This window comes from Molossus molossus, unplaced genomic scaffold (genome assembly GCF_014108415.1).
Source record: "Molossus molossus isolate mMolMol1 unplaced genomic scaffold, mMolMol1.p scaffold_m16_p_1, whole genome shotgun sequence".
In the NCBI taxonomy this organism is placed as follows: domain Eukaryota; kingdom Metazoa; phylum Chordata; class Mammalia; order Chiroptera; family Molossidae; genus Molossus; species Molossus molossus.
The window spans coordinates 38,913,934-38,927,880 of NW_023425344.1; the positions used below are offsets into that span (position 1 = coordinate 38,913,934).

The 13,947-nt window shown below is 37.8% G+C and overlaps 1 protein-coding gene across 1 annotated transcript in view; it reads right to left on the bottom strand.

Moving 5' to 3' along the window:
- The window catches only part of NMU (neuromedin U), a 33,546-nt gene that overhangs the window by 16,786 nt on the left and 2,813 nt on the right, over positions 1–13,947 (bottom strand). The window contains exons 2-3 of the mRNA XM_036246669.1: positions 9,328–9,386; positions 3,218–3,265 (exon numbers count right to left, since the gene is read on the bottom strand). Coding sequence (XP_036102562.1) covers positions 3,218–3,265; positions 9,328–9,386 — 107 coding nt within the window. The remainder of the gene's footprint in view (positions 1–3,217; positions 3,266–9,327; positions 9,387–13,947) is intronic.

A 13,947-nucleotide genomic window follows, 5' to 3' on the forward strand; every position in this document is an offset into this window, starting at 1 on the left:
GAAACAACCCAAGTGTCCATCAGTAGATGAGTGGATTAAAAAGCTGTGGTACATGTACACAATGAAATACTATGCAGCTGTAAGAAAGAAAGATCTCTTATCCTTTGAGATGGCATGGAAGAACCTGGAGAGTGTTATGCTAAGTGAAACAAGCCAAGCAGAGAAAGACCAATATCACATGATCTCACTTATTTGTGGAATATAATGAACTAAACAAACTGCTGAACAAAATTAACCCAGAGACACAGAGGTGGGGTACAGACTGACAAGCTTCAGAGGAGGGAGGGTTAGGGGAAAGAGATAAACCAAAGAACTTACATGCATATATGCATGACCAATGAACATAGACACCAAAGTTGGTATGGGGTGGGGTGGGGGTGGGGTGTCAATGGGAGGAAAATGAGAAACATTTATAACAAAAACAAATTAATAAATAAAAAAACAAAGAAAAAAAAAGAAAAGAATGAAGAATAGTAAAAAACAGGATAAGGTGTTTATATAAATGTTACTCAAGAATTCCACATTAAAGATAGAGCTGAAAGATTCCTGTATTTTGGTTTAAAAATATATAAGGCATAATGATTTAAATTAATGAAGCTAATTAACTAAATGTGTTGCTTAGCATTGATAAGGTTTAAGGCCAATTTTGAAAATAATTTGCCTTTTAAGTGTGTTTGTTTTTTTAATCTTATTGCCCCAGGAAAATAAAGATATTAAACAACTATATACTTTAAATGACTTTAAAACTAAGATTAAAGAAGTTTAAAGGAAATAAATATAAATGACATTATAAATAGGCATATTTTTTGGAAAAACAGTTTATAAAGTCTGCAGGTTAAGTTTGACTTAAACCAGGGATCTTTGACAGTGAATTGGAATCCAGATTTTCAATTCAATCTACTTTACAAGACAAGAGATATTGAGTACCAGGAGTATCCAGCAAACACTCATACCATATGAGCCTGAAAGCTATGTGTTTAGATAAATACTCTGATAGAAATTTGATGACAGCTCTGATTTAGAATAACATAACAAAATTAGAAACAGCTTTATAATAAAAAGGCAGTTTAAGAAGTGAGAAGTTTGAGGCATAAAGCCCACCTTCTCCAATTTTTTGTTATATATTTTGATGGTAGCTCTCAACAACAGGATAGTATATTTCACTCCTTCACACTTGACCCTTACAATAGCCCTACTAATTCAGATCTCTTTGTACCCACTCAGGCATTCTTCAAACAGTGCAGTCAGAATGATCATTTATAAAAATTCCTGCATTTAAAAAAAATTGTATCAGGTAATGTAAAAGATTCCATAATAAATTTACCAACCTCTCTTCAAAATGTACACACCATCCAAACCCAATGAAACCTTAGTTTATCTTGATGGTGTTTAGATGAGTGCTTTAAAATTTGTCCGTTTAGTGCTGAAAAAATAAAACTGATTCTGAGGATGTTCCTGTATTTTAAATGCAATGCAAAAGCTTGTATGCTGTATCCATTATATGTTATATACCCATCAATGCTCCTAAAGTAATTTGAATAATTATTCATAAACAGGTCATCTATTGTGATCCTGATCTTGCTTTACCATCTAATGCCTCTTACTTCCTGCAGCTCATCCTCTGAAGACCAAGGAATGACTTGAAGCAGAAGAAATACAGCAGTATACAAGGCTGTCTCTCCACACCGGCCAGGATGACATGCTGGAAGGACTGTGAAGAACATGGAACCTTGGCCAGTCTATGTGGGGGGCGCACCCAAGGCACACAGCTGATTGCTCTGAAAGGGTCAAAGCAGATCTATGCTGAGCCCTCTTCTCCACCCAGAAGACTAGTGATACTGATTTAAAAAGTCAAGACTTATGACTAACTCTGCTGTCCCTGGACGGTTTGGCTCAGCCGTTAGAGCATTGGCCCAAAGACTGGAGTCACGGGTGCAATTTCACTCAAGGGCATGTACCTCGGTTGCAGTCTGGTCCCCGGCCCTGGTCGGGGTTGTGCGGGAGGCAACCAGTCAATGTGTCCCTCTCACATCAATGTTTCTTTCTCTCTCCTCCCACTTGATCTGAAGATAAATGGAAAATATCCCTGGGTGAGGATTAAAAAAAAAAAAAAAAGACTAACTCTGCTGTATCTAACCCATAGGTAGAGCTGCAGACAGAAGCAGTAGTGTCCAGTACAGATGGTGTAAGGAGGACACACATATATACTCCTCCTGTTTCCACGTACAGGAACTAGACCGACACTTCTCTCCACCTATTCTGAATTCTCCCCTCCGGGCAGAGGAGTGAGTTATCTGAGAGATGACTGAGAGGAAGAAGTTGGACATGCTCCATTCAGCCCTTTCCTCTTAGGGAGCCAGCTCTCTGGCCAGCTGTTCTTGTCAGGTCTCTGCCCTGTGGCAGAACACCTGATTCTGGCGGGAGGCTCCGAGTCACTGTCTCACCCAGTTTAGTTCTGGGGATAGTTCTAATAAACACACTTGGCATCAGCTCTAAAGCTGCATTCACAAATGTACTTTTTAGTTATAATGGGAATTTTGATTTCCATAAGTCTGAGTCTATAAGTTTCTCCCTCCATGGGTTTCAAACTCAATTTGAAGGACAGGCTATTTGCCCCCAAATACAGCAATAGACATCATCATCATCATCATCATCATCATCATCATTATTGTTAATCCTCTCTGAGGATATTTTTTCCATTGAATTTTAGAGAGAGTAGAAGTGAGAGAAGGGGAGAAACAGAGAGAGCGAGAGAGCGAGAGAGAGAGAGAGAGAGAGAGAGAGAAACATCGATGTGAAAGAGATACATTGATTGGTTGCCTCCCGCACATGCCCTGACCAAGGTGGGGATCAAACCTGCAACCCAGGTACATGCCCTTGACTAGAAATCAAACCCATGACTCTTTAGTGTGAGGGCTGATGCTCTTTCTACTGAGCCACACCAGCCAGGGCTATACACATTATTTTAATTAGCATTTTAATTCCCCAAATATGTGTATATTATCTACAAATCTATTTTTCTTAGAGATAAAAGTCCTAGCACTTTACAACATAAGCTCTTAGCTCTGAATATTACCTGCAGATGACATAATAATTTCTAATATGTTGGCAAGTTTTAATAAGTCCATAACGTAATGACAGATCCAAAGGGGAAAATGCAGTATTCAGCACTACACAAATGCCTGCATCGTTACAAAACACCTCCTACTGGAATTACCTGAGGCTGAGAACCAAGGGACAGGAAAGATGAGCAAGCAGCATCTATCTGTAGAAAACAAAAATGCCAGTTACATCTTGGCGATAGACAGAAAGTAGCAGAAAATGGAAAGCAGATTTTACAAAGTCAAGTTACCTATGTAATAGTAATCAAAGTTCCATGACAGCTTAGGACTCTTGGATTTGGGAGAGAGGAGCCTCTTAAACTTTCTAAGGAAGTCCTGGAATTGGGATATCCCCAAAATTCACCCCCATAGGGGGTATATGTTCCCAAGAACAGTTCATAGAGATCATCAGAGGGTATAAAGATGCTCCAAACATTGAGGGGGGAAAACTCCCTTTATTCCCCAGCCTGAGAAATGTGAGTGGTGAGTAAAAAATGGTCTCAGAATTAAGGAGCACCCTATTATCACGTGGCTCTTTATTACGTGTAAGTTTAACCACACCATTTATATTAAATGATAATCATATAAGTGCTGAATTATAAATAGTGTGATAAATAGTTTATGGTGAAAACTCTTAACACAGAGCAACCTACAAGTTTGCTACCAGGGAGACATCAGAAAGGTTCTCTTTCTCAACGGTTTATTGAATTACAGTTGGCAACTAGCTGGTCTCAACTTTCACCAAGTTTTTCAAGGGAAAACTTGAAAGATTTTGAACTATAACATAAAAGACATATTAATAATTTTTAAAACTGTCTTGAGAAGTTACACATGAAGCTGGATGTCTGAAGCTGTTTATGGCATTTATTTCTTTGGTGGACTTTTAAAGTGGGACTGGAAAAAAATGCTACTGACTCTTGTCTGTCCGGGATCATTTAGGTGGAGTCCTGTTTATGGCTTAACATCTCAGGGGCCCCCTTCTAGTTTCAGAATTCTTTTTTGATTAGTTTAATTTCATTTCCATTCTCCCACCAAACCGAGGGGGAATTATCATATTCTTCAGTCACAATTTCTCAAGTTGCTTATTACTTCCAAGTTGAACATGTCCTAAAATATGATTCTCTAATTTAAAGAATAACAAAGGTGTCCAACGTTATCAAAAAGTATAAGCTTATGTCTCTCTACTTTTTATCCTCACAGAAATTGTCATCTTCTCTATTTATCACAGATTTGAGGGAACTGTTTTATTCCACTTGTCCCTTGGCCCAACCCACCTACTCCCTCTTTTATGCTGTACAAACCCACGACTACAAAGACACTCATACACACACATACACATAGTGATAAACTTCTTGAACACAAGGGCTATGCCATATAAAACTGGCCCAGAGTAAGTGTTCGTAAATATTATTTAGCCCTGGCCGGTTGACTCAGCAGTTAGAGCGTTGGCTCGCAGACGGATGAGTCACCAGTTCAATTCTGGTCAAGGGCACGTACCTCAGTTTCGGTTCCGTCTCCAGCCCTGATCAGGTCATACGACACAGAGGCAACCAATGGATGTGGTTCTATCACATTGATGTTTCTCTCTGTCTCTCTATCCCTCCTTTCCATTCTATCTAATGATAAATGGAATTAAATAAATAAATATTATTTAACTAAATGTAATTGAACTTTTGGGAAAAAAATATAAGTCAACTGAGAGAGGAAAGCCCAAAAAGATACCGTTTTAAGCTCTGAATTGTGACCCCTGTGTAATATATCACCTCCAAATGGTATTTCTTATGATTTAGCAGGGCAGGAGAAAGTAGTTCTTCCTGACATTTCTGTGGTGCTTAGGTATCTGAGCACCACATTCCCCGCTGGGGGGAAGGCCGTCCTCCCACAGGCCAGCTGCCTTCAAGGACAGAGAACTCTTGAGCCACAAGATTAACTAATTAGTGCATCAACATTATTTGAATAAAAACATCAGAATAAGAAAAAAATGCCAATTAATCAAATTAGGAGATGATTGCAAAGCTTTCCTGTCTTTGTTCTCCCTTCTTTTAAAAGGCACAGCAACGTTGCTCACCCACTTTCCGTTTGGGTAAGCATTTGTTCATTTCACTCACATTCTGACTCTAATGGTTTTAAGTGCCACTAATTGCTTTTGAGAACTCTGCAGAGTCCATTGATGAATCTGTTTGAAAACGTATTAAGATGTAACTGGCATTTTTATGTTTTACAGATGGACGTTGCTTGTTCATCTTTCCTGTCCATTAATTCTCTGTATATGGTTGAAAATGTGTGTTTCTACTATTCTTAGCATCTTAACTTTTTTTTTTTTTAATCCTCCCCTGAGGGCATTCTTCCATTTTTCGTTCAGGTAGAGTGGGAGGGAGAGAGAGGAACAGAGAGAAAGAGAGAAACATCGATGTGAAAGGGACACATCGAGTGGTTGCCACCCGCACAACCAGCCAGGGCCGGGGACAAACTGCAACCGAGGTACGTGCCCTTAGCGGGAACCGAACCCGGGTCTCTCTGGACCGCAGGCCGACGCTCTAACCGCTGAGCCAAACCAGCCAGGGCACATCTTAACTTTTTAAAATATTTTTTCCTCTAAAAGAATGTATAGGGCTTTACCATCTCTGAGTTTTACACAGCATTATCATCTAAAACGTTTTTTCAAAAAATTCCCACAGAAGTATAGATGATTTCAAACTAAAAATAAATGTCTTTATTATATATTATATATTATCTGTTGTCTAAATTATCCTTCATCTCATTTATATTTTGTATTTTGATATACCAAAGCTAAGATCCTTATATCAGACCGTAGGAATTTCTATGCTATTGAAGACTTTAGCACTTGACACTCACCATCTATCTTGTCTTATCCTTTATACATATTATTGGGGGTGGCCAGGTACAACAGGTGTTCTCCTCAGTTGACACTATCATCATTGGACTCACTTCATTTATTTATTATGTTTATATTTCCATTTCCTACTCCTATTGCATCCTCCCATAGGCAATTCTTCTAATATATTTGTGTGGATCCTCCATTTGCTCAGGTTCTTATAAAATCTTACTGTTGTTTGGTGCACATACATGGTATTTTCTTTCTTTTTTCCCATTAACACTATACTTTGAGATCTATCCATGTTACTGGATACTTCATGTATGCTTCTCCTAGCTATTATAGAGTATCTATAACGTGCACCCACTGCATGTAGCCTACACATTCCCTGATGATGGACAGCTGGGTTCCCCCCAATCCTTCCTTTACCTCCCTGAATCTGTCCTCTATTTATGGATCTGTAGGAGAATATCCTTGGGCTACATACCCAGGAGACGTAATGCTAGACCATGGGGAAATCTAGGTTGTTTCCAGAGTTGACACCACCGCCAAGGCTTGAGGGTTTGTACACCCCACGTCCTTGCTAACACTTGCCATTATCTAAACTTCAAATTTTTACCCAACTAATGGGTGGAAAGAGACATTTGCTGTTTGCTTAATTTTTATTTAATGATTACTAATGAATGTGAGCATCTCTTTAGATGTTTATTGGCCTTTTAGGTTTTGTTTTAAATTGTTCTATCCTTTGACTATTTTTATTTTGGATTCCCATCTTTACCTAATTGATTTGATAGCATTTCTTAGATTATTCTAGAAATTAATCCCTTATCAGTTTTAGGCATGGTTAATATCTCTTTTCAAAGGCTCTTACCTTTTTCCATGGAGTTTTTTGTTAATGTAATTCAAATCATCATTTTTTTGGCCCTATGATTTATATTTGAAGTTTTAATAAGTCTTTCCCTGCTTCCAGCTCACAAAGATATTTTCATAAAGAAAATATTTTCTATTCATTCCATAATTTTACCCTTTACATTTCAATCTTTAATCTACCTGGAGTCCACCTTTGTATAGGGTGTTAAGTGTTACTTTCTCCATATAGCAAGACAGTTTCTCAGCCCTCAATGGCCAAATAATCTGTCCTTTTCCCACTGAATTTTAGTATTATTTTTATTGCAAGTTAGGTTTGTGTGTATCTGAATTTCTCTCTTAGTTTGGGTTCCCCCAGAAACAGGCCTTGAGATAAGGATGTGGATATAAGTGGATCTGGGGGGAGATGATCCAAGAAGCACTAACTGAAGAGTAGAGAAGTAAAACAGGAAAGAGAAGAAATCCAATAAAGGGAATGTTATCAAGCAGATTACCACTGTGGGTAACTGAGGTCAGTATGTCTGGGGAACTCTGGGAGCCAATATAGAACTCCGAGTTATCCCAACTGAGCTAAGGTATTTAGTCACCAACTCCCTTGGGTCACCAACTGAGGGCTGCTCTCAGTGGGGGCGTTTACGCCCAGGCATTTCAGGTCTGCCCTGAGCACAGGCCACGCAGGCAGATTCACAGGGGCACACAATTAGAATCAGCAAGTTTGGAGTGTCCTGGAATGGTGAATGCCAAAGGATATGACTGGACACTGACAGTGCCTGCTAAACTCTCCAAGCTCTAGTCCCTGTTCCATTGGTTCACTTGTCTGTTCTTGTGTACTTCTTGATATCTTGTAGGACAAGTTCTCATTCTTAGCTCTTTATATTTAAAATCTCCTTAGCTATTTGTAGACCTATACTTTTCCATATAAATTTTAGATTACATTTATGAAGTTTCTGAAAAAAACACTAAATAAAATTTCTTTTCTTTTTTTTTTGTGTGGTATGTGCCCCTAGCAGGAACTGAACCTGGGACTCTCTGGTCCACAGGCTGACGCTCAACTGCTGAGCCAAACTGGCAGGACTATATAAAATTTCTTAATGCAATTCATCATCACTATAAAGGAGAAAAGGCATATTGCTTATCTTGATACTGATACAAATAAAGCATCTGATTAAGTTTGAATTTGATTTAGGATTAACAAAACTCTTAGCGAGACAGTTAAAAAAATAATTTCCTCAACTGGATAAAGGTTATATAACAATTCTAGGGCAAATTTATACTTTATGGAGAAGCTTTAGATATAATAACTATATAACATAGTACAGGAGGCTTTGGGGAAAAACAAAGGGAAAAAGACACTGTACTCTGACTGGCTTGGCTCAGCGGTTAGAACATTGGCCCTTAGACTAAAGAGTTACGAGTTCGATTCTGGTCAAGGGCATGTACCTTGGTGATGGTTCAGTCCCTGGCCCGGGTAGGGGTCATGTGGGAGACAACCAGTCAATGTGTCTCTCTCACATCAATGTTTCTCTCTCTCGCTCTCTCCACTCCCCCCACCCCCCACTCTATCTGAAGATAAATGGAAAAATATCCTTGGATGAGGATTTAAAAAATAAATAGATAAAAAAATTTTTAAAAGACATTGATTCTTCAGTGCTTATTGTGTTACTAGTGCACCTTTCTGGCATCAGTTAGTTTTCTATGAATTTATCCACTACATCTAACTTTTCAAAATCATTACCATATAGCTATCCATAATGCTTCTTTTTTTTGGTGACGGTTTCATTGAGATATAATTCACACACCACAGAATTCATCCATTTAAAGTATACAATTCCATAGTTTTTTGTGCTATTTACAGAGTTGTGCACCATTGTCAGTCAATTGTCCATAACACCTTTAAGAAACATTTTAAATTTCTCTTTTTTGGTGGTCTATCCTTTTTCAGTCTATATTTTATTTATCTTTATCTTCCCTTTTACATTTAAAATCAGTACTGCCAGTGCTTAATAACATTTGGAAAGAACAAACACTTGGTTTTGTTAACATTGTTACTTTGTTCTCCCTCTCTTTTTAAAAAATGCATTCTGCCCTTATTTTTATTATCTACTTCATTCCTGTTTCTTTGAATTTTATTTTTTAGTTGAATGCTTAGCTTGTTTTTAAATTTTCTTCCTTTTTGATAAATATATATGAAGCTATAATTTCTCTTTATGTTGCTGTCTACAAGTTTTGACTTATAATATTTTTATGTCATTCAATTCAAATATTTTGTAATTTCATTTTTAGCCCAAGATTATTTATCTAAATTACATTTATTTTCCAAATAGATGGTCTTGCTTTACTATTTACTTTTTTTTGTTTCTTTTCACCTTTTACTTAATAAAAATTATAATTCTACATATTGTACTATCAGAATGTTAGTAAAGTCATAGTTGTCCCAAATCTCAATTATATTATTTCATTTTACGATGATAAGTTCAAAGAAGGGTAAAGTTTTCACTAATTTGTATGAGGATAATTCTTTACCTCATTCCACAGTTGTAGCTCTTCTTCAGGCCGTAATCCTTGAGGTAATATTGGAGCACCTAGAAATAAAGTTATACTCGCATGTTAATTTGATAGTATTTCTTCTAAAATTAAATATTTATATATACATGTATTAGTTGTTTAACAGTGGGAATATGTTGTGAGAAATCTGTTGTTAGGCGATTTTGTCATGGGAACATCGTAGAGTGCACTAACAGAAACCTAGATGGTGTAGCTTTATAGGCTATATAGTATAGCCAATCACTGTTCCTAGGCTACAAACTTGTACAGCATGTTATACTCCAGTGAATACTTTAGGCAATTGTAACACAATGCTATTTGTGTATCTAAACATATCTAAACAGCCTTGGCCATGTAGCTCAGTTGGTTAGAGCGTTATCCTCAGACACTAAGGTTGCTGGTTTGACCTCTAGTCAGGGCACATGCAAGAAGCAACCAGTGAATCCATAGATAAGTGGATCAACAAATCGACATTTCTTTCTCTCTCAAACCAATAAAAAATTTAAACATATATAAACATAGAAAAGGTACAGCAAAAATATGGTATAAAAGATTTTAAATGGTACACCTGTGTAGGACACTTACCATGAACGGAATTTGCGGGACTGGAAGTTGCTCTGGGTGAGTCAGTGAGAGAGTGGCGAGTGAATGTGAAGGCCTGGGACATCACTGTATATACTAAAGACTTTATGAAAACTATACACTTAAGCTACTCTAAATTTATATAAAACTTTATTCTTTCTTCAAGAATAAATTAACCTTAGCTTACTGTAACTTCTTTATACACCCTTTGAATTTTTAACTTTTGACTCTTGTAATAACACTTAGCTTAAAATACACATTTTACAGCTGTACAAAAATATTTTCTTTCTTTTATCCTTGTTCTATAGTTTTTTTTCTATTTTTAAATTTTGGTTTTTTTACTTTTCAAACTTTTTTGTTAAAAACTAAACCACAAACACACATTAACCCAGGCCAAGCCAGGGTCAGGATCACTCTTTTCCATCTCCACATCTTTTCTCACGGAAGCTCTTCAGGGGCAAATGCACAAGGAGCTGTCATCTCCTATGATAACAATGCCTTCTGGAAGGCCTCCTGAGGGAGGCCTGAGGCTCTTTTTGAGGAGGTGACAATCTTTTCAGAAATATGTCCACAGTGGTTTGCTTGATTTGTTTCTTTTTTCTATCACAGGTTTGCTTGTAAGCAGATAATATATCATGAACATTCTTGATATTGTTGGAGTCCATGTTTTCAAACTTTTTAAGGAACTTGCTGAGGTCTGCAAAAGTTTCTGCTAAGCCATTGACTGTGAGGTTCCTTGGGGGTTCTTCTTTTTCTTACCCTGTAGTTTCCTTTTCTCTTCCTTCTTTAGCTATGCATTCCTGTTCCAGTTCCCACATCTCCTCATTAGTCAATTCCTCAGGAACCTCATCTAGAAGCTCCTCAAAGTCATCCATATCACATGCAGGTTAAAGATACGTGTTGTCTCAAACACAGCCTTGTGATCTTTGCAAGCTCCTCATCCTTGGCAACCCCTCTGAAGTCCTGGACAAACCTCTTAAGTGTGTGCTTCCAGATACTATTCCTACAGTCCTTGGTGACATCACCCCAACCCAAAGAAACATTCCTGATGCTGTCATAGATGTTGTAATTCTTCCCGAAGGACATCAGTGTCTTCCTCAGTTGCAGCAATAGCCTGGGCAAAGGTCCTTTTCATGTAGTAGGCCCTGAAACCTGCTATAATTCCTTGATCCATTGGTTGGGTCAAAGAAGTAATGTTTGGAGGGAGAAACACCACTTTGACATTGGGATGAAGATCATCAATAAAAGGAGGATGTCTGGGAGCATTATCAACTATAACTAAATCTTGAAAGATATATTATTCTCCAAACAGTACTTCATTTCATTGGCAGAACAATTCAGGAGGGCATATTGAAAGAGAAGTTGGGTATTTACAACTTTTGTTGTTCCTGTAGTACACTGGCAGCGTGTGCTTGTCGATATGCCTACTGGCCCTGGGGTTCTCCCTGTGCCAGATCACATTTCAATTTTTAGCCTGCAACACTGCCCCCAAGTCAGACTCTTACCCTGTCCTTAAAAGTCTTGACACCTGGCACTGACTTGGCCTCTTATGGATGAAAATCCTTTCAGGCATGCATTTCTAGAACAGGGAGTATTCATCCATATTGAATATTTGCCCTGGCAAGTATTTTCCACCACAATCAGCTTATTTTACAATTTCAAAAAATTCTTCAGCTGCCTTCACATCAGCACTCACAGACTCACTACTCACTTCATATTATTGAATGAATAACTATTCTTGGGTCGTTTAAACCACCCAGAGCAAGTGGCAAATTAAACATAGTAGTCAGGTCCAGTCTTTTCTTTCAACACTGCAAACAAACTTTTTGCTTTGGCAGTGATCGTCATGGTGCAGAGAGGGATACATTTCTGTGCCTGGTCTTTAATCCAGGCCATGGAAGTTTCTCCATGTCCGTCAGAGGCCCTTCTCAAATTCCGTCAGTCCTATTGTCTTCAATGAAGTAAATCCTTTAACAGCTTCCATCATTTTGTTCTTGTTCTTTGAAACTGTAGTGATAGTGAAATGGGTTATGCCTGAGCAACACCCATCACTGATTTCCACCTTTGTAGTCAATCACTTTCGATTTTGTTTGCAGGTCAATCACTAGACACTTCTTCCTGGCAACATTAACAGTGGATTTTGTTTGCTTAGGGGCGGTGATGAACAAAACAACATGAGATTAAATCGAGCATAAGAGAAAATGAACAATTAAGAGACGCCGTAAACACGAGATGCATGAGGCCGCTGCTGACAACATGGCATATTGTTTTACAGCAAAAAATCTTCTATAAGCATAACGAGCACACTCTAAAATAATGTCAAAAAGTATAGAACAGTCCAAACATGTTGTCTTTGCTTTAGGATTAAAATAAAAACATTTTAGGTACCCTCTTTGCTAATCTCATTTCTCTTCCTCTCTCTCTTAGAGGTAACTCTTTAGTCCATATTTTTACTTTTGTGTTATTACATGTTTATATAGCCATAAACTCATATACAATATTGACTACATGATTTAAAGCCTTATTTTTTAAAAGATCTCATGTGCCCTGGCTGTTTTGGCTCAGCACTTAGAGCATCGGCCTGCAGACCAAAGGGTCAGAGATTCGATTCCAGTCAAGGGTTGTGGGTTCGATCCCCAGCCCCGGTCGGGGTCATAAGGGAGGAGGCCAGTTGATGTGTCTCTCTCACATGGATATTTCTCTCTCTTTCTTTCTCCCTCCCTCCCGCCCTTCCACTCTATCTAAAAATCAATAAAGGAGTATCTTCGAGTGAAAATTAAAAAAAAAAATAATAATATAAATAAATAAATAAAAAGATCTCAAAAAAAAGTATAGAACAGTAAATACATAAACCAGTGACATAGTTGTTTATTATCATTATCACGTATCATGTACTGTACATAACTACATGTGCTGTACTTTTCTACGACTGGCCGCGAAGTAGGTTCATTTGCACCAGCGTCATGACAAGCATGCAACCAATGCATTGTGCTAGGACATTTGAGTGGCTAGGACGTCACGAGACAACAGGAATTTTTCAGCTCTCTTGTGCTCTTCTGGGACTTGCATCATTGACTGAAAGGTCATTATGCAGCACATGACTGTAGTTTATTTTTGGATAATATTTCTCATTTCTCTCAGTAAGAAACACACAAAAAAGTGTACATGAATGTGCATTGTAGCATTATTCATAATAATCAAAGGCAGAAAAAATCCAAATATCCATTGTCTGGTGAATCGGTCTAAATATGTGGTATATCCACACAATGGAATACTATTCAGCCACAAAAAGGAATAAACTACAGATGCTCCTCAACTTATGATGGGGTTACATCCCGAACATCCTAGCTTAGCCTAACCTACATCAAATGTGCTCAGAACACTTATATTAGCCTCCAGTTGGGCAATTATTTTGAGTTTCATCTCAATAATAATTGTTTTCTTCTTTTTTTCACCATAAGCAGGAGACACAGATGGGCGTTTCATAGCCATGATGGGGTGCAAAACATTAAACACAATATCCCCCAAATGATGGCAACATAGGACACTACAGAGTGTCAGTTGTTTACCCTCATGATCACGTGGCTGACTGGGAATTGTGGCTTACTGCCACTGTCTAGCATCACAGAAGAGTATTATACCACATACAGGGTGGGGCAAAAGTAGGTTTACAGTTGTGGATACGTGAAACACAGGGTTTATTCTTGTATTATTTATTAATTATTGTATTATTTTCCATACAAACAACTGTAAACCTACTTTTGCAAACCATTCCATATTGTTAGCCTGGGAAACGATCACAATTCAAAATATGGTTTCTACTGAATGCATTTTACTTTGTACCATGACAAAGTCCAACAATAGAGCCATTGCTAGTCGGGGAATTTCTGTACCGATATTATACTACAACATAGCTGAAGTCAGGCATATGAAGCCAAGTCAAATAAGACTAAATATTGTATGATTCCACTTACATGGAATTTCCAGTAAAGGTGAATCTATAATGATAGAAAGATT